At 48.1% G+C, this 21,494-nt stretch overlaps 10 protein-coding genes across 10 annotated transcripts; 6 read left to right on the top strand and 4 right to left on the bottom strand.

Annotated features, from left to right (window-relative positions):
* Positions 1–706: 706 nt before the first annotated feature.
* On the top strand, positions 707–2,486 carry N7509_007611 (uncharacterized protein; the record flags this gene model as incomplete). The annotated part of the gene is made up of 2 exons (XM_056632248.1): positions 707–2,030; positions 2,083–2,486. The coding sequence occupies 2 exons, from the start codon at positions 707–709 to the stop codon at positions 2,484–2,486; spliced, it is 1,728 nt and encodes a 575-aa protein (XP_056487799.1).
* Positions 2,487–3,233: 747 nt separating this feature from the next.
* N7509_007612 (T6SS phospholipase effector Tle1-like catalytic domain-containing protein) lies at positions 3,234–5,087 on the top strand (the record flags this gene model as incomplete). Its single annotated transcript, XM_056632249.1, has 2 exons — positions 3,234–3,359; positions 3,432–5,087. The coding sequence occupies 2 exons, from the start codon at positions 3,234–3,236 to the stop codon at positions 5,085–5,087; spliced, it is 1,782 nt and encodes a 593-aa protein (XP_056487800.1).
* Positions 5,088–5,524: 437 nt separating this feature from the next.
* N7509_007613 (Plant methyltransferase dimerization) lies at positions 5,525–7,123 on the top strand (the record flags this gene model as incomplete). Its single annotated transcript, XM_056632250.1, has 5 exons — positions 5,525–5,833; positions 5,903–6,029; positions 6,091–6,214; positions 6,278–6,744; positions 6,798–7,123. 5 exons carry the CDS (start codon positions 5,525–5,527, stop codon positions 7,121–7,123), a joined length of 1,353 nt encoding a protein of 450 aa, XP_056487801.1.
* A 253-nt stretch (positions 7,124–7,376) lies between these two features.
* On the bottom strand, positions 7,377–9,196 carry N7509_007614 (Zn(II)2Cys6 transcription factor; the record flags this gene model as incomplete). The annotated part of the gene is made up of 6 exons (XM_056632251.1): positions 7,377–7,424; positions 7,487–8,123; positions 8,183–8,316; positions 8,377–8,684; positions 8,747–9,130; positions 9,184–9,196. The coding sequence occupies 6 exons, from the start codon at positions 9,194–9,196 to the stop codon at positions 7,377–7,379; spliced, it is 1,524 nt and encodes a 507-aa protein (XP_056487802.1).
* Positions 9,197–10,085: 889 nt separating this feature from the next.
* N7509_007615 (uncharacterized protein) lies at positions 10,086–12,164 on the top strand (the record flags this gene model as incomplete). Its single annotated transcript, XM_056632252.1, has 1 exon — positions 10,086–12,164. The coding sequence occupies one exon, from the start codon at positions 10,086–10,088 to the stop codon at positions 12,162–12,164; it is 2,079 nt and encodes a 692-aa protein (XP_056487803.1).
* Positions 12,165–12,302: 138 nt separating this feature from the next.
* On the bottom strand, positions 12,303–13,829 carry N7509_007616 (major facilitator superfamily domain-containing protein; the record flags this gene model as incomplete). Its single annotated transcript, XM_056632253.1, has 1 exon — positions 12,303–13,829. The coding sequence occupies one exon, from the start codon at positions 13,827–13,829 to the stop codon at positions 12,303–12,305; it is 1,527 nt and encodes a 508-aa protein (XP_056487804.1).
* Positions 13,830–14,638: 809 nt separating this feature from the next.
* Positions 14,639–15,439, top strand: N7509_007617 (HpcH/HpaI aldolase family protein; the record flags this gene model as incomplete). The annotated part of the gene is made up of 1 exon (XM_056632254.1): positions 14,639–15,439. One exon carries the CDS (start codon positions 14,639–14,641, stop codon positions 15,437–15,439), a length of 801 nt encoding a protein of 266 aa, XP_056487805.1.
* A 429-nt stretch (positions 15,440–15,868) lies between these two features.
* On the bottom strand, positions 15,869–17,237 carry N7509_007618 (uncharacterized protein; the record flags this gene model as incomplete). Its single annotated transcript, XM_056632255.1, has 5 exons — positions 15,869–16,198; positions 16,247–16,392; positions 16,419–16,631; positions 16,681–16,997; positions 17,071–17,237. The coding sequence occupies 5 exons, from the start codon at positions 17,235–17,237 to the stop codon at positions 15,869–15,871; spliced, it is 1,173 nt and encodes a 390-aa protein (XP_056487806.1).
* A 520-nt stretch (positions 17,238–17,757) lies between these two features.
* On the bottom strand, positions 17,758–18,249 carry N7509_007619 (RidA family protein; the record flags this gene model as incomplete). The annotated part of the gene is made up of 3 exons (XM_056632256.1): positions 17,758–17,982; positions 18,055–18,128; positions 18,198–18,249. The coding sequence occupies 3 exons, from the start codon at positions 18,247–18,249 to the stop codon at positions 17,758–17,760; spliced, it is 351 nt and encodes a 116-aa protein (XP_056487807.1).
* An 807-nt stretch (positions 18,250–19,056) lies between these two features.
* Positions 19,057–20,477, top strand: N7509_007620 (uncharacterized protein; the record flags this gene model as incomplete). Its single annotated transcript, XM_056632257.1, has 4 exons — positions 19,057–19,302; positions 19,371–19,496; positions 19,565–20,156; positions 20,233–20,477. The coding sequence occupies 4 exons, from the start codon at positions 19,057–19,059 to the stop codon at positions 20,475–20,477; spliced, it is 1,209 nt and encodes a 402-aa protein (XP_056487808.1).
* Positions 20,478–21,494: the final 1,017 nt, after the last annotated feature.

A 21,494-nucleotide genomic window follows, 5' to 3' on the forward strand; every position in this document is an offset into this window, starting at 1 on the left:
AGAAAGTTAAGCTCCGACAGGACGGGAAGAATCGGTAGGCCAATCAGTAGGGATTTGAGAGGTGATAGCAGGCTCCGTGGTTGGTCGGAGAATGCCGATAGTTGCACTTAACAACGCTAGAACTGCCTGGGGTTAGTTCGATCCCAAGAAAAAAAAAGAAGAAAAAAACCTGGTAGCACGATGCTTTGCCGAATTGGGGATACGATTCCCGAGGACGATGTTGGTGATGATTGCCAGGCTGACTGATTGATTGCGGGACAAAACTACCTCTCTAGTCCAGTGCTTTCCAGTGCTGTCCAGTGTAGTGCAGTTGTAAATGATAAAGTGATGGGCAGCACTTCCCCCCTCCCCCAGAAACGATCCGCCTCCGCAAAAGGGAAACAAGGGGCAGTAACGACCATTCAAATTTACTTAGGGGCACTCACCCATTGGAACGAGGGGCAACCACCAAGAAAGTGGAGCGAATGCTTAGCGAAGGAAGGCTGGCCTCGGCAAACACTTTAAAACTTGATGTCCCCCTGCCCTTCCCCCCTTCCACCCAATCTCGACTTCTTTCTTTCCACAACAGGAAATCTTGACGCCATTCGAGAATTTCTGGAGATACACTTGCATAATATGTGTGGCATAGAGGCATAAGTCCTTTTTGCTTTTTGAATACCATCTCATTCAAGAATTCTCGGGTCGTCGTGCCGATCACCTCTCCATCATGAACTCCGACTCCGGTCTTGAGCGGACCGATGACCAGGCTGCCCTGGCTCGGCTCGGCAAGAAACAAGTCTTGAAACGTCGGTTCGGTTTTCTCTCCATCGTTGGTTTTGCGATGGCCGAGTTGATCACTTGGGAAACCGTTCTGACTCTGTTCAACCAGTCTTTCGAAAATGGTGGTCCGGCGGGTGCCTTTTATGGCTACATCATTGCCTGTCTATCGACCCTGTCCACTTACACTGTCATCTCGGAACTTGCTTCGATGGCTCCCATCGCCGGTGGCCAGTATTATTGGGTTTATATGCTCGCCCCAGTCCGCTGGAAGAAGGTCTCGAGCTACCTGATCGGATGGCTCACATGTCTCGCGTGGATTGCGACCATCGCAACTGAGACAATTTTCCTGGGTACCATGATCGAAGGCTTGATTACCCTGAATGACCTAGGGTTTGCCCAGCAGCGTTGGCAAAATACCCTTTTGGCCTGGGCCAGTATCGCCGGAACATTCTTCATCAACGTGGTGCTGCCCAACGCGCTTCCCCGTTTCGAGATCGCAATGCTTGTGCTGCATCTGGCGGGCTTCGTCGCCATCATGGCCACACTGCTGGCTTTATCTCCGAAGAGTACCCCCGACTTTGTTTTCCACACAAGTCTGAATGAGGGTGGTTGGCCGACTCAAAGGATATCCTACTGCGTTGGCTTCATCGGTAATATCGCAACCTTTGTCGGTGCAGACGCCAGCGTTCACATGGCCGAAGAAGTCGCCAATGCGGCTGTTGTGATCCCACGGGCCATCATCACTGGCATGACACTGAACAGTGCCCTTGGCTTCGCAATGATGCTTACAGTTCTCTTCTGCATTGGTGATGTTAAATCGGTCCTGGGATCCAACACCGGATTCCCCTTCATCCAAATCTTCTACAACAGCACACAGTCGTACGCAGGTGCGTCTGTTATGACGGCGGTAATCATGGTATTGACCATGGCCTGCTCAACTGGCATTACTGCTACCGCATCTCGTATGACCTGGTCCTTTGCACGAGACGAGGGCCTGCCATTTTCCCGTTTCCTGAAGCAAGTGAACCATCGCACCAAAATCCCCATCGTATCTGTCTCCGTAGTCTGCGGATTTGCCGCAGCCCTGACGCTCATCTACATCGGCTCCACGACCGCCTTCAACGATGTGATTTCCCTGACGGTCACCGGATTTTACAGCACCTATTTCCTCCCAAGCGTATTCCTTCTCTACCACCGGATGAAAGGACACATTCTGCCCCACGGAACTATGCTCGATGGCCTCCCGGATGCACCCGCCAGCGCGAGCGCCAGTACTAAGGAGAAACCTGCTGCCCCCCTTGCGCCCCAAATCCCCTGATGCAGACTCGGATCAACCCATCCCCAGCCCTGGCCCCTCCTCTAGCCCCGAACGCAACCATTCTGAAAAAACCACCAAGCAACTCGAGTATGAAATTTCTCAAGCGCCTTTGATCTGGGGTCCTTGGAAGGTCCCGGGTATTCTCGGCACCATTAACAACCTTTATGCATGCGTGTACATGCTCTTCGTCATCTTCTGGAGTGTCTGGCCTCCTAGCACACCAGTTGATTATTCCACCATGAACTATAGTATCGTCGTCACGGCCGGTGTGCTTATTTTGAGTGGAATCTGGTACTTTGTGCGGGCCCGGAAGGATTACTCTGGTCCTTTGATCGACGAGGAAGTTGCCGAGATCATGCATCTTTCTCCGGCTGCCATCAAGGCGTCATCTCAAAAGACCGAAGTTTGAGCCGGAACCTCGGAGCTTGATAAGCCATCATTGCATACTCGTGGCGTGGTTCGCGACTGAATGGATCGAAATTTGAAGAAGCTGGGGTTGTTTGTACAGGCATATGACGAAGATACCATGTATTCTAAGAATTGACGACAGAAATAAATACCCTTCAATGCAACAAATTGTTGACAAGGACCATGGAATTCGAAGCTTAATAAATCACGAGAAAAAAAGCCGATCGAGTGTTAGCTGACTTCATGCACGTCGATGACCAGTACAGTCCAGGACGAATAAGCATCACCCCTGACGAACATGTTCACGATCGAGAATCTGGAGCAGCGCGACCCCATCACCCCATCGACTACAATAAATCAAATTATGATCGGTCTCCAGCTTGTGAAACTTTGTGAAATTTAGCAAATAACTATGCTTCTCAGCCTGCAGAACGACCCACCAGCCTCATCCAATCAAGATGCGAACTCAAGCCTATACCTGAGCGGTAAACTGACAGGCCTGCTGATCTGCCGGCCAAGCATGACGCCGAATTCAAAAGCGTGTGCGGATTTATGCGTTTGATTTGGTGACACGCCTGGGCAACACACAGCCCCCGATCAAACACCTGGGCATTGCGCCCGGGCTCTAGCTGACTACTAGGCGGCCCGCGCGACGCCTTGTTTGTTATTGATTCTTAAATACGAACCATGGGTCTCATATGGCTTAACTGGTCTGGGCTGATTTGACAAACTGATGATTCAGAAAAGGATGGCGGACAACAGGAAAGACCACGAGCTTCATCGGCAGCCGAAACAGTTTGTTTTGTGCTTCGATGGCACCGGGAATAAATTCGCCGGTGATACGTCGGATACTAACCTCGTGAAAATCTATCGTGTACGAAAAACAAAACCCGTCAGAATTCGATGTCATAGCTCAACTAACATTTTTACTGTTATTTTGTTTTAGATGCTCGATCGCAGCCAATCTCACCAGTACCACTACTACCAGCCGGGAATCGGCACATACCTCACCTCACACTCACTCGGGAGCAAAGGAAGACTGAACCGCGTCAAATCGTCGTACAAGAAAGCAAAAGATGCCGCGTTGGGCTCTTCCTTCGACGAGCACGTCCTGGGCGGATACAAGTTTCTCATGAGATACTATTCACCCGGCGACAACATATTCTTCTTTGGATTTAGTCGGGGATCCTACACAGCGCGGTTTCTGTCCGAGATGCTTGATTTTGTCGGTCTCCTCCAACCGGGAAATGAGGAGCTGATTCGTTTCGCGTGGAAGACTTTCGCAAAATGGCAACAGCGGAAGGACTCCACGGAGAAGGATAAAGAGGAAAGACGCAGACTTTTCGCTTTCATGAAGGCCTTTCGTGAAACCTTTAGTCGGCCTGTTAGTCGAATTAGGTTTCTGGGTTTGTTTGATACTGTTAATAGTGTGCCCATGTTTGAAAATGCGTGGTTGGAACGGAGCAAGTTTCCTTATACGGCGCAGACAACTGCGCGGGTTATTCGACATGCGGTCTCGATTGATGAGCGTAGAGCCAAGTTTCGACAGGACTTGATTTCTGAAGTGAAGCCTATTGCTCATGACTCGAAGCATCCGCATCGACTGAGGCATTTTCTTTCTCGGGATGATCAACAGGAGAAAGCTGAAGTGCCTGAAATTGTACTCAATGCCACTGAAGATGAGCGAAGTTCAAGATGCCAGGGGGTTCCTCGTGTGGAGGAAAGGTACCGCGCACCCTCGCCCTCACCCAATCGACGACATAGCACAGAATTTCCCAGGAACAATGCTCTATTATCCGAAAGGATCTCGCTCAAGAGTGCTATTTCTCGGCAATCACTTCACGTCCCATATTTGAACGAGCCCGAACACGGAGAAGAGGAAGATGGGGACGGACAAGACATTTCAGAGGTATGGTTTTCAGGACAACATGGCGATGTTGGAGGGGGCTGGAAACTCAATTCTCAGGATAAATGGCCATTGAGTCACTTACCTCTTGTGTGGATGGTAAAAGAAGCCCAGCTCGTTGGGCTGGAGTTCGATCCCGAGAAACTCAAGCGTTTCAACTGCTTCGAAGCCGACAAGGGAGATGAGCCAATTCATTTCCACGGGAACATTTTACCAACTAGCACCCCAGAGACTCAAAGTGGTCCCTTCCGCCGTCAAAATCACTCAGATCCATTCCAAGAGACCATAACCCGCACCATGGATCAAGGGGTTGTGCACGATTGTCTCACATATGGGGGTGGGCTGTCATTCTTTTCCACATTGTCTTGGAGGCTAATGGAATATCTGCCATTCCGAAGAATGGATCTGCAGCCAGATGGGTCTTGGAAACCAATTAGCTGGCCTCTTCCTCGCGGTGAAGTGCGCGATATTCCAGATAATGCCCAAATTCACGTCTCTGCCATCCACCGTTTGAGGACTGATCACAATTATCGACCTGGAAATCTCATCATTGGCGGTGGTGGGCGGGGTGTTAAACGAGCCCCGGAGCGATACGGGATTGGGGAGTGGGAAATTTGTAACCATGAGGGGGACCTTGTCCGAGAGACTTATATTCGAAAGAAGCCCGAGACTGCTTGCAAAGATGGGACTGTATAGTCCTCGATGCGTTGTTTCGGACTGGCGTGTTTCTGCTAATAAAGACTTCCAAAGTTGGACATTCCAACGGAATTTTCCGCCAAATGCCCACGATACGGGCTTAAGCGTGCCAATATTTTGTTTTTGGACAATTAAATCTGCCCTGTGCGCCATATGGCAGAAACATGTGCACACCTGCTCTTGAATTTAGACGTGTAACGCTTTCTCGTCGCACAAAGATCAATATCTTTTTAGAAGGGGCTCCGATACTAGCTGATCTAAGTTAAGCCCCAGTGTCTTTTGCGCAATAAAAGAATTAGCTCGGTAGATGTTTACTTGATTTATTTTTACCTTGAAACCAGGACAGTCAAGAGAGAGCGCAGCTTAAACGTACCCTCCATCTATATTCTTGACACAAGATAATAAGCCAACGTTTCGGGTGGGACAAACAACTTACAATGCCGATGAGAAAAGTACCCGTCCAAAAATTCGATGGAGATGATGAGAACCTTCTCAAATTCAGAGGAGACTCAATTCTTGCCCTCTCGACCCTGATATACGCCTTGATTTTGACATTGGTTCAAGCTGAAATAATCGTGATGAACGTCCCGCAAATCCGAAGTCTCGTGGCCAACATAGCCGCCTCAATTGATCTGTACGAGTCAACTGGATCTGAGGAGTTCCTAGTCGACGCTCGGGAGGATACTACTCGACTGGCGCGTGCGCTCGAGAATCCCCGAGATGCCATTGTCAAACTATTTTTTGCAGTAATTATCAGCCTTCCACTGGAGAAGATATTATTACGATCAAAAGCTACTGATGACCTGGAAATATAGCCATCAGTTTTGGTAATTGCGAAGATAGCCCATGATATGGAGATTTTCACATTACTCTCACGAGCGACAGTCCCAGTGCCTTTGTCAGAGCTGGCTGCATTGAAGCCGGCCGACCCGATATTAGTTGGCTAGTAACGCGTTTCAGTGAGAACTAATCAAGAACTAAATTGTTGACTTAATCGCCATAGAACGCATAATGCGACTTCTAGTTGCCAATGGTTTCGCGGAGGAGCCTGTGCAATGTGAATATTTGCCAACGGCTATCTCGAAGGAAATGGTTCAAAGAGGCTCTGTCGCGCTGGTAGAGACGCTGTGAGTTTCTCACAGGGTGATCTGGAGCTTGAATGGCTAGAGTATGACTGCTGATTGCTGTAGCGCTATACACTTTCTCACCTATATTCAAAAACTGCCCGAATATCTCAAAGCCATCAACTACCGCAATCCCGACGATCCGCTTTTTGCCCCATTCCAGTACTGTCATAACGTTACCGTCGATGCTTTTACATGGCTGAGTCAGAGCTCTGACACACTGAAACGTTTTAACAGCTTTATGGAAGGGTACCGTAGGAATCGTCCTCATTGGAGCGACTGGTTTCCCATCCGTGAGCGTATTCTTGATTCCCAAGTACTGGATAAGGATAAACCGCTTTTGGTGGATATAGGTGCTGGAAGAGGGTATGATTTGATGAAGTTTCGGAGTCGGTTCCCAGATGTCCCTGGAAGATTAATTTTGCAAGACTTGCCTACTGTGATTGACGAGATTCGGGGTGCGTACGACTTGAAAGCTGCCGGGGTTGAGACCATCGCTTTCGATTTCTTTGCAGATGTTCAGCCGGTAAAAGGTAAATTGAGCTCATTAAATGTGCCAAAAATTAGTTGCTAAGCCGTTTTCTAGATGCAGGAGTCTACTACTTGAAATCTGTACTGCATGATTGGCCTGACACAAAGGCCGCTCTTATTTTGAACAATATCAAGCAGGCAATGAAGCCTGGGTACTCTAAACTGATCATTGAAGAGTTCATTTTACCAGATACAAATGCTCCATCGCTTGCTTGCATGACTGATCTAGCAGTCATGATATTTTCCTCAGGCCTGGAGCGAAACCGCCAACGCTGGTCTGATCTCATGACGTTGACTGGTCTGCGGATTCTGCAATTTTGGGTTTCCAGAGGTGATGGAATGGAAATTATCGAAGCAGAATTTTCTGAGGCTGACCAGTAGAGGACCATATCTTTATGATTGAAGTTATTCAGCATCGAATTGGGACAACAAGTCACGGTGAACTCATTTTTTCTCAACGATAGTGAACTTGAATCAACAAGATCCCCTCCTTGGACGGATGAGCTCTTCTCTTGCTCCTTTTCAACCAGTAATTTCTTGAGAAATTTAAATACTTCGAATACCACAATGATACGGAAATTGTGTCTTTGATTTTACTAGTAATTGATTTAGCAAGAATGGTTTCTCTTGATGTCTAGATGATTAAGTAGTCATCGTGATGCGATGAATCTGAGTTGAAAGTCTGGAAATAGTTAGGAATCAATACCATCATGGACGGGGCGAAAGTTCCATGGGAGCACTCACAAAGGACATCCAGGGAATATTACTAGTATCATGCTTTTGTTGTTCCGCACGGGCATTCCATACTTTCTCAAGCAAACTCTGAGGGGCAGTGTTTCCCATTTCCGACCGAGCCTTGATTTGCTCTAATCTCAAGATAACATAATGCCGCGAGTGCGCTGACAGGTTATCTGCCCCAGCCATAAATAGAGGAAGGACCATAAGCTCTAGCAAAGGACTAGTCGAGGGAATATTGGCCACCGAATCCAGAATTTCGAAAACCGAATCTCTGATCTTCGGTTCAGAAGCAGGCTCGGAAGGATCAAGCAAACGCCATGCGCGCAAAATACATGCATGGCGAAATGCATTCGAAACCGAACCCCAAAGCACATCGTTATCTGGGAAAAAGCAACGTGAGCTGTCCCAGAGGTACAGCTTACGAATTGAACCGTGTATAGTATCATGGAACTCAGGGTGTTCCAACCTTCCGGCGGAGTACTCTTTCGCGCACTCCAGGATTGTAGCAATGATGAGGACTATTTCCCTAGGACAACCATTGACCGACTCGAAACGTAAGTTGCACAAGGACAAAATCTTCGAACGGAGCTCGTGAGTGAAGCAGAGTCGTTCGGGGGCAGCAAAAGCACGGATGATATCTAGCCTTTGAATTTATCGCTGTATTAGAGAAGAAAGCACAGAGGGGGAAAATCATAGACTCACCAAAGAAGATTTCCCAGAAAGAAAACGGTTCTCTCCTGATCAACAGTTAAATTCTGGTCAAGTTTGAGCTGAGAACAGATTGACATAGCGCCCGAGATGTGTGCACCATGTGTAGATATGCCGGTTTCGCAGATCTACACAAAGTTTTATATTAGAGTGGCTCTGAAAATGGATCAGGCAGAATGGCAGCTCACATCATGCAGTAAAAGGATTTGGATAGTTGCAAAAACGGAATCCACATCGCTTCCTTCGAAGTTCCCTGAGCAAACCTTATTGATGGTAGTGCCGAGAGCATTGATGGCTTTGGCGCGATAGTCCACAGCCACCGATTCGTAAAGATGCCGGTCTGAGTTTAAATGCCCCATATGACAGGCTGATAGACCAAGAACTGCATAGAGGACATTTAATTGCTCATATGCTAATGGAATCACGTAGAGTCGATATGGGTTTTCCTTTTTGTCGTTTGGCTGCGCAATTTGATGAGGACAAATAATGCGGTCATCTGCGATATCAATTTGGTAAGTTTGCAACGGTCAGATCGCCCGATAATATTATATAACATACAGTGAACGAGGAACGTTTCTGCCTCTTTCGAGACTAATATCTTGCTGTGCTCTTGGGAACCTGGCGTGTTTTTAATGTTGCCCTCTGGCGATGCAACAGATGAGCTGACTTTATTCTGGGAGGGTGGCCCCCATGAATGAAACGCTAAACCTTGCGTAGACGCGTTTGGTTCGGTGGCGGTGGAATCTGTAGTTGGGGTGGAAGCAGAGTCCTTGCTAATTGGAAGGTCTTGATTTTTCCATTTTCCACGACTGGCTATCCCACAAAAACGAAACTTGTCTGGATAGCCTTCACATTGCAGTCCCATTCGAATACAACGCCTACACATCGGCCGTGCACGATCACACTTACGCGCCTTCTGGCGGCAGGTCAGACAGGGAGCATCTGGACAAATCAGAACTTGGTCGGCAAGTGGATACGTTGCAAATTCGACCTACCTCTTTGTCCCATCTTGTATTCTCACTGTCGCCATATCATGGCCGCATTATTTTCTTGATGAACCCAAAAAAATTGAAGCCGAACGCTGTGGCTATCGTGTTCTCGCGGGGTTGTGGAAAGGCAGGAAGGAGAATCGCGTTGAGGCGTCAATATGTCACATTACGTAATACATTTTGGGCCACGCTGGACAGTAGTTAACTCTAGCACTGAGTGATATTACCTTCAAGTTGGTCGAAATAGCCTCTGTATAACAATTGGTGTTATTCTATGATATACTAACACATATCTAGGTCAACCGAAATAAACCGAACATTCTCGGGTCCCGATACGTGGCAAATGTCATTTTAACTACTCCGTACTCGGATTCGCGCCGATTCCCACCGACCTTCCTAAGGTTTAGTGGGGCGTTTATAAACCAACGATTGGATTGGTCTTCCAACGATTGCCGCTTTCACCCACGTGATAGTCGTTCCAAGGGTTGATAGCCGTCTGCTGATAAGTACCTGCGCGTTAACTGGGTGTACGCCTATCCCCAGCCCGATGACACTCCACAGGTCCAGTTTATTCCGCATAGAAGATGATAACCACGATAAGGGGATGAAAGGGTCGTCCCCTCAGGCAAGGTAGTAGGGTTTGATGTATCTGTATTTACTATTCATTAGTTAGAAATTCCATTCCAAAAACAAAAGACGACAAAGATCTCGACAATTTGAATTCTAGGCGTTGTGTTAGTCTCGCTGACCCGATCATCTGCCGAGTTTGGTTCTTGCGGGGGAAATAGAATGGGGTATAGCCCGTATAGCCCCGGATTTTCTCCGTCTGCACCTCTCCCACCTCCCACCAGCCCAGATAACCTTGGAAATCACCAGAGATCAAGCCCTTTCTTCTCTCTGCCGACATAATGTCTGTGTCGCCAGTGATCACACGAAAGCCATCATATCAACCATTTCAATGTTTGATCTGCCAGAGCCGTTTTACCAGACACGAGAATCTCAAACGACATTCCGCCCTGCATAATCGCTCTCAGAACGATGCCTCCCTCCCCTGCGACTTTTGCCATGCCACATTTTCTCGCCCTGATTTACGGAATCGTCACATGAAGAGGAAGCATCCAGATCAGGAAGATGCTCGGGTAAATAAGAGAACACAAGGCGATGCGCAGGCCCGGCCACGGGCTTCTCAGAGGGGCTTCTCTCCTAGGGAGAACTCTGCTTCGCTATCGCCAACGGACAGCCATAATGAATTGCAGTCGCATCATTCTGAAGGAGACAATTTTGGAATGAATAATGGAATTTGGAACGCCGGCGTTCCATATGAACAGCGCCCTTCCGACTTCGGTTCCCATCGAGACCATGCAGAGAGCAGCCATCGTGCAGCTACAGTTTCATTGGCACAACCATTCCTGAGCGATTCCACATGTATCAACCAGATCGTCCAAGAGGCAACAGATCTCGAACAGAGCATTCTTCTCGGCACACCCTTCCTAAAACCTACACACTCCTTTGGCCTACAACTTCACCAACCCGACCCCGCACACTCCATTGGCCCAAATTTGACAGGCATTGAATCCAGCCACAGCTCCCCGGACAGACTATCATCTCATGACCTACTGGAAGCGCAACGTGACTGGTTTCCCTCTCTTCTTCAGATCGAACGCGGGTGCGACCTTTTTTTCAGACACGTTTCTCCATATGTACCTTTTCTTCACCAGCCGACCTTCGATTCTTCACAAACCGCCCCCATCTTAATCCTAAGCATGCTTTCCCTCTCGTTTCAGAACGGAGAAGACCCAGAATGTGGGAATCAAATAGGGTCAGGCGCTACTTTATCTGTACATTGCTTCCACCGCGCCCGTTTTCTCGCACTCTCCGGCGATGCAAGATCCGATTTGCCACCGCAAGATGTTGCCATGGTCCAATCATACCTACTCCTCCAAATCTGCGCCATGATGTTCCTTTGCGGAAAGGACTCAGCGCACGGCCTGAAGATGCACTCCAGTATGATTTCCCTCGCCCGAGCGACGGGACTTATGCAGCCGAATGCAGTCGAGCCCTCAGTAGCCACAGATCTCGAATCACTGTGGCGCGAATTCGCAAGAGCCGAATCACTTAAACGAACACTTTTTGCCGTACACCAAGTCGACGCCCTTTGGTATCAATTCCTATCTATTCCCCGATCTATATCACACCTCGAAATTAAACACGACTTGCCCTGTCCTGAAGACCAATGGAAATCAACCTCGTCAGCGGAGTGGGCTCACAGACAACTTGTCTCAAGGAATCCCGGGCCTTCAGTACAATACGCCGATGCCGTTCGCCGATTCTTATCAGCGGACCCGGATCTCCAAGATTTGCCATCGTTTGATCCATACGGCGCTGTCAATATTGCGCAGTTTCTCATATCCAGCGCCCGTGAGATATCGGGATGGTCTACGATGACGGGAATGCTTAGCATGGAGAGATTCAGTGCCTTGAGGTCATCATTAATAGCACTGGGACCATTTGTGCGTCCAGAGGTGCACACGGGAGATCTCACAAACCTCGCGTTGTGTGAAGCAACCTGGCAAACCGCTATGATCGAGATACAGCTTTGGTCGCCCTCACATACGGGCGGCATTGTGGAAGGAAGCATCGATGCCGTTCTGAGCCAGTCGACATTCTTGGCCCCCTCGGCAGAGTTCCTTTGCGAGCCTGAAACTGCGAAGTCGGTTCAGCCTCACGTTGACTGGTTTTTGCGATATCTTGAGGCGGTGGTTGTGCCGGGATCAGAGGCACCTTGGATCGCCCTATACGCGTACAAAGCCTTCTTAATAGCATGGCAACTGGTACGAGGGGGAATTCCAGGTGCGATGGAAGTCGTGGGTGTCGCTGATGGCGATGAGAATGGAGCCCTTGAATGGGCGCGAAAGGTCTTTCTACGCAGACAGAGGTGGCAGTTGGGCAAACTTATTCTGGAATGTGTCGACGCACTAGGAAAATGAGCCTACGATATGGAGGAGGCTTTGCTTTCTACTGAAATATTATGTATCAAATCAAGTTTCCGTTAAGAAATATTTGAAAAGCTTTGATAAATACAGTAAATAAGACAGGAACTTCGTAACATGCTTATAAAATCAGTACTAGTACATTTCGTACCGCCAGTTGAGTTGGACCATTTCTTCCGTGACACCGCCCTTCATAGCCTTCGCAATGAGTTCGTCCTCTCCAGATTCAAGGCGCTTGTTTTCACGCAGTACCAGCCAGCGGTAAGCGGTAATAGTGATGCCGAACAAAAATGCAGCACCCATAAGAGTGCCAAAGGCGGCGTAGAAGTGCGGAGAGGAGTAATATAGATAGGAAGCCCAGATGTTGGAGGTACCACCAATCGCATTGACCAAAGCCGAGGCAGCAGCACGCTTAGAGACCGGTCGGGCCAGGTGCAAGTTGATGGTCTTGTAGAGAAGCAGTTGAGGACCGACGGAGGCAAAGGGTAAAATCATCATCGAGAAGTATCGGGCACCGGTGTTGAGGGTCGCCAACTGGATCACGTACATGACGATTGCGATGGCGATACAAATAAGGATCAAGGGATAGACCGTGTTCTTCCGATCGGAGTAATACATGACCCAGTAATAGACAATACCAGCGAGAATATAGGGAGGGGCCGTAAGCAAGAGACTGATCGTGCTGTTGAAGTTCAAGGAACCAACAAGGGTAGGGAAATAGTTGGCGATAGACCCCTGTGTCTGGGACAACATGTTGCAGAAGATGAGCAACAGTAGTTTAGGATCAGACAGGGCCTTAGCAAAACCGCGCAGAACAGATTCATTCTCCGAAGCCTCTGCGGCACCGGACTCGGACTCGATACGCCAGACAGCGAGGTCGCGTTCCAGCTGGGAAAGGATACGGCTGTTATGAGGGAACTCGGGCATGATGCAGGCACAAATGACACCAACCCCGACCGTGGCACTGCCCTCAATGATAAAAAGCCACTGCCAGCCAGCGATGCCATGTGCACCATCTAGCTGGAGAATAGCCGCGGCGAAGAGGCCACCGAAAGCGTTTCCAACTTGTTGAGCGATATATAGGCCAGCAATACGCTTGCCGAGTTCCGTCTTTGTGTACCAAGCCGAGAGATAATAGATCGCACCGGGGAAGAAGACCGCCTCTGCAGCACCGAGAACGGCACGCACAGCAAGGAGTTGACCATACGACTTCACTGCTGCTGTTGCGGCCGATATACAGCCCCAGATAGCGACAGCAGCACAAATGTACATTCCCGGTCGAGAGATTTTCGTGATGATAAGATTGCTTGGAATTTGGAAAGGGAGGTAACCGACGAAAAGAATCGAGACTGCGGTGGCGAATTGTTGGGTGTCCATGTTGAGATCGTCCATGATTCCCTGCAGCTTGGCAGCGGCCAGGTTCTGACGATCGATATAGTTGAGGATATAGAGAATGCCGATGGTTGGTAGAACGAAGAAATCGACCTTGCGGACAAGCTTCTTGTTCAAGGCCTTCATTTCATCATCACCAAGACCGCGAAGGGAATCTGGCATCCGACGGTAAGCAGCATCGGTGATGTCGACCTGCCCTTCAGTGGTCGAGAGATTGTCGTCAGTCGCAGACGACATGGGTCGTTTCTTGGTATCCATGCTGACTGACATCTTGAAGAGGTCTTAGATGTAATCAAACTGATGGATGGGGTGATTGTTGTAAAAGAGCTCAGTAGTATTCCCGGTGAGCAGGCAATGACTCTCTTAACAGCTCCTCCCGTCGATGCTGATCTATATAACCAACACGCGGCAGACAACCGTTATCTAGACTCTAATCTCGGGGAAGAATCCGCTAGAAGTCTTAGCAAGGAGTAGCCGACTAATGATCGCAAGTTCTTTGCAATTGACCGTGACTCATTGATTCACAGTCTGATAGCCGGTCGAGACAGCAGTTGATAAGGACAGGGAGGAGCGCCCAAACTGATATCACAGCCCAATTGCAGCTGATCCCCAGATGGTCCGTGTCATACTGCAGATCTGGGGTACAGCTGGGGTGGACCGGGAGGAGTGTAGTGCATGGTTAGCGGGTCTGAGACTCTGAGTAGTGTCTGGGCGGAGGTTGTCAAATGTTGAGTTTGGGGGGAGCTCCTCCCGCAGATAAGCGGAGTGGAGACTCGCCTGAAGTGGCGATCTGCCCTACTTACCCAACTAGGACGAGATAGTGCATCTATGAACTCCAATTCTCCAAAAGATGGAGGGGCAGTTGAGCCCCGCGAAGATGGAGAGCTCTCAAGAATTTCCGAATTATTTGGACTACCGAGGTAATACGTGTTCGAAAGGAATAATTGCTCATCGATACTAAAGCATACTTATTCACGCGCATTCTCGTACTATCTTCTCTTCAATCATCCCCATTCTACCTACTCTCTTAATCTCAATCACCGAGAAGACCAACAAAAATTCAATCTCAAATCGCAAAGATGAGCTACCCTACTGCACACACCACCCAGGTTCAGAACTCTCGCCTGAGGGTTCTGAACAAGCTCAGGTCGAACGAGTTCCCCTTGATGACCTTCATGGCTCTTCCCTCTGTTCGCGCGGCCCAGATCGTGTCATTGACCGGCGTTGACGGTATCATCATCGACTGCGAGCACGGCCACATCGGAGACGAAGCGATGCACAACTCCGTCGCAGCTATTTCAGCCCTCGGTGTCTCCCCCGTCATCCGAATCCGCGGTCCCGCCCACGACATTCTTAAGCGTGCGCTCGACACTGGCGCCCACGGCATTATGGTCCCACAAATAAATAACGCAGATGAGGCACGACAGGTGGTCGCATCATCCAAATTCCCCCCTCAGGGAGTTCGCGGTCAAGGATCCGCTTTCCCAGCCATTGGACACGGCCTCACCACCCCCGAGTACATGAAGTCCGCCAACGAGACAATCGTGACCATGATCCAAATAGAGACGCGCGCTGGTGTTGAGAATGTCGAGGAAATTGCTGCTGTGGATGGTGTTGATATGATCTTCATCGGTCCTAACGACCTGGCTCAGTCGCTTCTTGGATACACTCCCGCCCGTGGTGATGAGCCCGAGTTCGTTACTGCCGTTGACAAGATTATCAACGCTGCCCGCAAGCATGGCAAGTGGGCTGCTCGCATGGTGAACAATGGAACTACTGCAAAGGAGGCGCGGGAACGCTACGACACAGTCGCTATTACTGGTGACACCAAGGCCATTCAGAACTGGTATATGGCTGAGTTCGAAATTGCTCGGTCATAAGGGTGGATAGAGCTGCAACGGCATTATGTGAAAGAAAACTTATAGATATAATGAAACATGTTCTTCGCTTCCAATGGCACATCTCTTTTTGGGCCATGGTCACGATTGTCTCGTTGGCGGATTTTACGTAGTTCGAGATAGCGATAGCGCGACTATTAGAGCATCATTCCCAATGACGAGACTGCAAAGTTCGAATTTCTGTAAGTATCACCAGACATGATCCGCACAAGTTCTGGTACTAAGACATTTTCTGTTTGTTCTCGCATCTTTGCCTTAGATAATTTCTCATTGAACATTGAACATTGGGGAAGTAGAGAAAGCTAATAGCGCCATAGCTGATTGACGTATTCCACGTCCCATTTTATCTGTTCAAGGCTGCAAGCAGGCGATTCGGTTCTTGATTTAGGCACAGCGTGACCTAAAACTGGATTATCGTACTGAGTGTGTCATATATCGACTAGATTCTCCATTCGCTGCACCACTTAATCCAACGATAAATGGGTGGCTGAGAAGTTCAGCAGTTGCTTTTCTATCTTCCGCATATTCCTGTAACATTGCCCAAAGAAAATCGGCAAGGTTCTCCGATTCCTCTTGGCCAAAATCGGTCGGAACCTTCTCACGAATACGCGAAGTGAATTGCAAAATGCCACCCTCAAAAAGGTTATCAATGAGAGATCGCAGAGTTCTATCAACTTCGTCCTTACTACAACCAAAACACTCTATCGGGAAGAGGGCTTCGTTTGTAGTAAGTTGAAATATCTGTACTCAAGCTTAGAAAAATGATAAAAAGCAAGATAACAAACTTACCAGACAACCCAGAGCCCATATATCTATCTTCTGATTCCAAGAGTGCTGGAATAGTAACTCAGGTGCTCTTAAAGCGACCGGTGTTACAGGGGAAGCATTATATTGTATGTTCCATAAAGCTATTGTAACAGTCAATAATTTATAGTCTGGTAAATGATATTGGGGGCCGGACCTCCACCCATATCACCAATCTTGACTGTAAGCGCTGAGAACGCTACATCGTCTAACATTCCACGGGGACGTTGCGAGGTTACCAGATACCGTGGTGCACTATTATCAGATTCGATTCCCGGGAGCCATTGGATATAGCTGAGTTCAGGCTCGGTCAATATTTCGCTTGATAAGTTAGAATTCAAAGTGAACAATATATTAGCTGGTTGGAGGTCTATCAGGCATCAGTATTAGGGAAGCTCTTCGTCGCCAGAGATACATACCTCCGTGGATCAAACCCTGATCATGGATAAAATTCAACCCCTGTAGTAATTGTTTTGAAATATTGCGAACATAATCTGAGTAGCGTGGCCTTTCTCGAACAGTCATTGCTTCGCCATCGGACATCATAACTGGGAAAACGAGACAAAGGTGCAAGCCGTTGGGACTCCTATGCTCAAAATGGTCCAACAATTGCAAAACAATATTTCGACCTGGACAATCCGTACTCGCTTTTGACAGATGGAGGAGAATAGAGAGCTCTTGACTATCACTTGAAACGTTGGCTTTGAGAATCTTTAACGTTACATATCTTTGAAGCCTGGCAGAGAATGGCGTAAGTTTGACAATACAATGGATATGAATTAAATAAGGGGAAATGAGATAAACTGTACCTTGTGTCTTTGGCAAGCCAAACTGTAGAAGACTGGCCAAAGCCCCATTTTCCGACGACATGGTACCTGTGGTGAAAAGTGTCCTCGAGGTGGACTGGGTGATAGCCTCCAGCACGGTACTCTTCAACAGGTTCAACGACATCGTAAATCCGTTCGAAGCGGCGCATTCTTTCGCCTCGGCAGTGACAATTAGATGGTGATTTTGCGCTGCAAGCGAGAAGGTAGAACCGAAGGAATGAACAGGTCGACTTCGAATGCCTAAAATCACGTGATTCAATATCAGTCAGCCACTCTCGATCTCAAGGCAAAAACTTGTCAGTTTGCATATGTGACTTGGATTAAATGACAATTGGCTCTATTACTTTCTTGATCATAAGTGGTGACACCAGACTGGTGTCACCAGTTTCGAGACGGACTGTATTATACCCAGCGAGAGATGTAACTAGGTACCATCTGTGAATGAAAAGAGTATCTTGAAAGACACTCGGGCAGTCTTAGTGGATAAGCTCAAAGTTAGCCGGTGCAGTCGAGTGAGACCTATTACTACTGGCATATATTTTGATATGCCAAATGACTTATTTCTATTGCGCAATTCAACTACTAGTGGTAGATATTGTATAAGAATTATCATATAATTTTTGATTTGTTTCATTATTGTCTATCAATCGTAACATCTAATCTCGATTCTTATGCCTGAGCAATGCACTCAATCTCGATGACGGTTCCGTTACCAGGGGGAACGGCCTGGAGGCAGGAGCGAGAAGGCATTGGCTGAGGGAGGAAATCGATGTAAACTTCGTTCATGGCTGCGAAGTCCTTCATATCGGCGAGGTAGACATTGTACTTGACGACTTGCTCGAGGGAGGAGCCAGAAAGCTCGAGGACCTCCTTGAGGTTCTGCAGGACGGTGCGCTAGAACAGAGACAAAATTGTTAGATATAGTGCACGCAGTGGTGAGGTAGCTGATCTTCGGATCGAACTTACAGTTGCCTGCTTGATTTCACCGGTGGCTGTTTGACCGGCACAGAAAACGAGACCGGGGACCTTGGTCGCGGGGCCTAGAGAGTTGGATTTGATTAGATGTGTCTCTAATCATTCAGTGCAAGTAGCGTGTGCATCTAACTCACAGTTGTGCGGCTTGGTAGGGAACTTTTCGCTGGAGATGAGCTGGCGAGACATTTTGGTATGTGGTTGAGAGATTGGGGAAGAATTGGAGGTAAATCTTTTCGAAACAGAAGTTTGAATTGGGTAAAAGGAAAAAGTTCGTGATCTCGGTTTAAATTGTATAGCTATTCTACCCCTCCCCCACCTGACGATAGCAGATTGCGGACTGCTCCAAAGGAGGGGCAATTCTCCAAAATCCGTGAAGGAGGAGCTCGTAATCGGCGAATGTCCGATTCGGCCTAGAATACTAAAACTGAAGTATCGTTGTTATATCTGAGACACCCCGGATGTGGCTTGAGCCTTATTGGAAGGAGTGGGAGGAGTGGGAGGAGCTCCTCCCACTCCTCCCACTCCTCCCATCTCATGCCCCACTCGCCGCACGTCGCAGATCGATTTCCTATGTCGGCTAGCATCGACCAAAGAATCTTATTTTTGCTTTATCTCCGCCTGATTGTCTGCATTGATCTAATCGGGAGGAGCTCGCCATAGAGAAAGGAGGTCAGCTGGGAAATCCCACAACTCTATGCGGAGGAGCAGATAAGATTGTGGACAGTAGTTTCACTAGGGCCCTCCTAGAGCCATGGAACTGGAATGTGGAGAGAAACCAATGCCGATTGTGTCTTGTGCTCCTCTGGTCCAAACAAGGAGCTCACAGGCGGCTTGGGGCTCGAAGACTTGCATCGCGGCACGATTGGGTAAATTAGTTCCGGGTCATATCATCACCCGACTCATTTAGGATATAAGACGCTATTCAACCGGAAGGCTAGGATTAGCTCTAATTGCAACATCAATTTTCCCATTCTCAACATTCAAGATTCAATAATGGCACCCGCAGCCCCTTTCAACCCCCCATCAGCCAACCTTCCTGGCAAGCCCACTGTGGCACAATGGGTTCCTCCCCCAGTCACACGAGAGAAGGAGAATTTCGCTACTCTCCAGTCGATCGATCTATCCCTGCTGGACTCGGAGGATCCGGCTGTCGTCGGTGCTCTCATTCAACAAGTGAAGACTGCCATCCGAGATGACGGTTTTCTTTTCCTGGAGAACTATGGTGTTTCCCTAGAGCAGGTAAATAACCACAAAATATCCGCAATGTTTCCCAACATTCAGTCACTAATAGCGATTCTCTCCAATAGCTGCATCGCCAATTTGGTATCGCACAGTATATGTACGACAACATAACCGAGGAGGATAAGCAACGTCTTCTATTTGACCCCGAAAGTGGCATGTGGTCTGGCTACAAACACCCTTACGGATTCAAGGTAAGAGAACCATCCAAATACCCTAGTAAATAGACACAAGAGAGTTCTAACGAGCATGTTACTGGTAGCGTCAACGTGGACCCGCCGATGGAATCGAACAATTCAACTGGTATAAGCGCGACTGGGAAGACATCGAGAACCGCGTTCCGACCTGCCTCCATCCCCTGATGGACGAAGTTGAGGCTTTTGCCAACTACCTGACCAAGTCCGTCAACCGAAGACTTCTTACCTTGTTCTCGCGTGTCCTTGAGTTGCCCGATGACTACCTCTGGGACAACGTTCAATCTCACGGATGTCCGACTGGCGAGGGCTATTTCCGCCACGCGCTTTTCCGTCCAGTCAAGAAGGAGACACAAGAAGCGTCCAAGGGACTGCGTATGCACGGCCACACTGACTTCGGTCTGACTACACAACTCTTCTCCGTCCCTATTTCCTGTCTTCAGATCTGGGGCCGTGATGAACAGTGGTACTATGTTCCCTACAAGCCCGGTGCCCTGGTGATCAACATCGGAGATACTCTGGAGATCGTGTCTGGTGGACACTTCAAGGCTACTCGCCACCGTGTTTACAAGCCACCTGCCGACCAACTTACCCAGGAGCGTCTTTCGCTAGTCCTTTTCAACAGCTCTCTCGGTGACCTTCGCATGGGACCCGCCACTGGTAAGTGTCAAAAGAACTTTATCTCGTTGTTTCAAATAGCTTGATGCTGACCATATTCTTTTTTCTTTTTTTCTAGATTCTCCCCTGATTCAGCGTGAAGGATGCGTCGAAGAGCAAGGTGTCTACAAGGAATTCAAGAGGCTCACATCCGAAGGGAAGCTCGTGCCCACAAACAAGCAATGGCGCGAAATTCAAATTGCTACTGCGACGGATCCTACCGACCAAGTGCACAACCGTATTGGTGTTCATCAAGTTATGATTGATGGTAAGATTATGCACCAGAGAGAATACATGGGTGTTAAGGTTGTTCTGCCTGTATAGAGGACATCGCGGACTTTGGTTACGATTTAAAGACGGGGCACTATGGAATGCCCGTGCGCTATGAGTATAGGGATTTGAAGTAAACAAGATGTATCATTGATTATTTAGCATGCAATTTACGATTTGTGTTTTCTCGGACATTCTTCAAATCAATGACGTGTAGTTCATTAATAGTATGCCTCGGTCCCTCAGGCCTCTGTGCTATGGTAATCTGCAGGTTTTAGACTTAAGCAGAAGATTTATATAAAATATGAATTCCACCTGGGCAAGAGAAAGTAAGAATAGGAGAGAGAAAAAAAAGAGAAGTACATTATACTCCGCCCGCGCGCTTTAGTTCCCAGAGAGCTCTTTCAGAGTCGCTGACAGTCACGGAGGTACTACTAGTAGTATATAACGATAATATGGAGATAGATACTAGTATTATCCATGAAGGTATATAGGAGCCATCACAACCACACCAAATTATACCCAAAATATCCTCGCGAACTCACTAATCTTTAACTTGTCTTCGCCAATCGGGACTTCAATAAACTGCGGCTCTTACAGCACTATCAGGATGGCGGTAGAACTTTAGTGAACGGTAATCTTTTGCAATTGTCGGTCGATCATGCGAAGTTCAAGCAATACACACCAACGCATCATGTAGACCAGTTAATAGCGCGGCGACTTGATATAAATAAACAAATGATCTGCATTATACATGAAGAGATCGAAAAATTTCCAATGGGAACGTGAAGAAACAGGCTCGGTGATTCCGGCTAATTTGCCCACGCCAACCCGCTTGGTTCGGGAGAATGACCACCGACCAGACAGACACCCAAATACCCGACCGAATTTATCCACCCACACATGCACCCTCAAAGGTTTGACATTAATTTGATATCTAAATTTACCTAAAACCAAAGCTACATTTAATTTCTTGGTTAACCTGAATCATCTACATCGCCGATCGATCATACGCTCCCAGGGACGCGATATTGACCCCGCATCTCCCCGCAAACACAGCACTACCTCAAA

This window comes from Penicillium cosmopolitanum (assembly GCF_028827165.1).
Source record: "Penicillium cosmopolitanum strain IBT 29677 chromosome Unknown utg000008l:1.0-4398992.0:1.0-4402845.0, whole genome shotgun sequence".
Taxonomy (NCBI): domain Eukaryota; kingdom Fungi; phylum Ascomycota; class Eurotiomycetes; order Eurotiales; family Aspergillaceae; genus Penicillium; species Penicillium cosmopolitanum.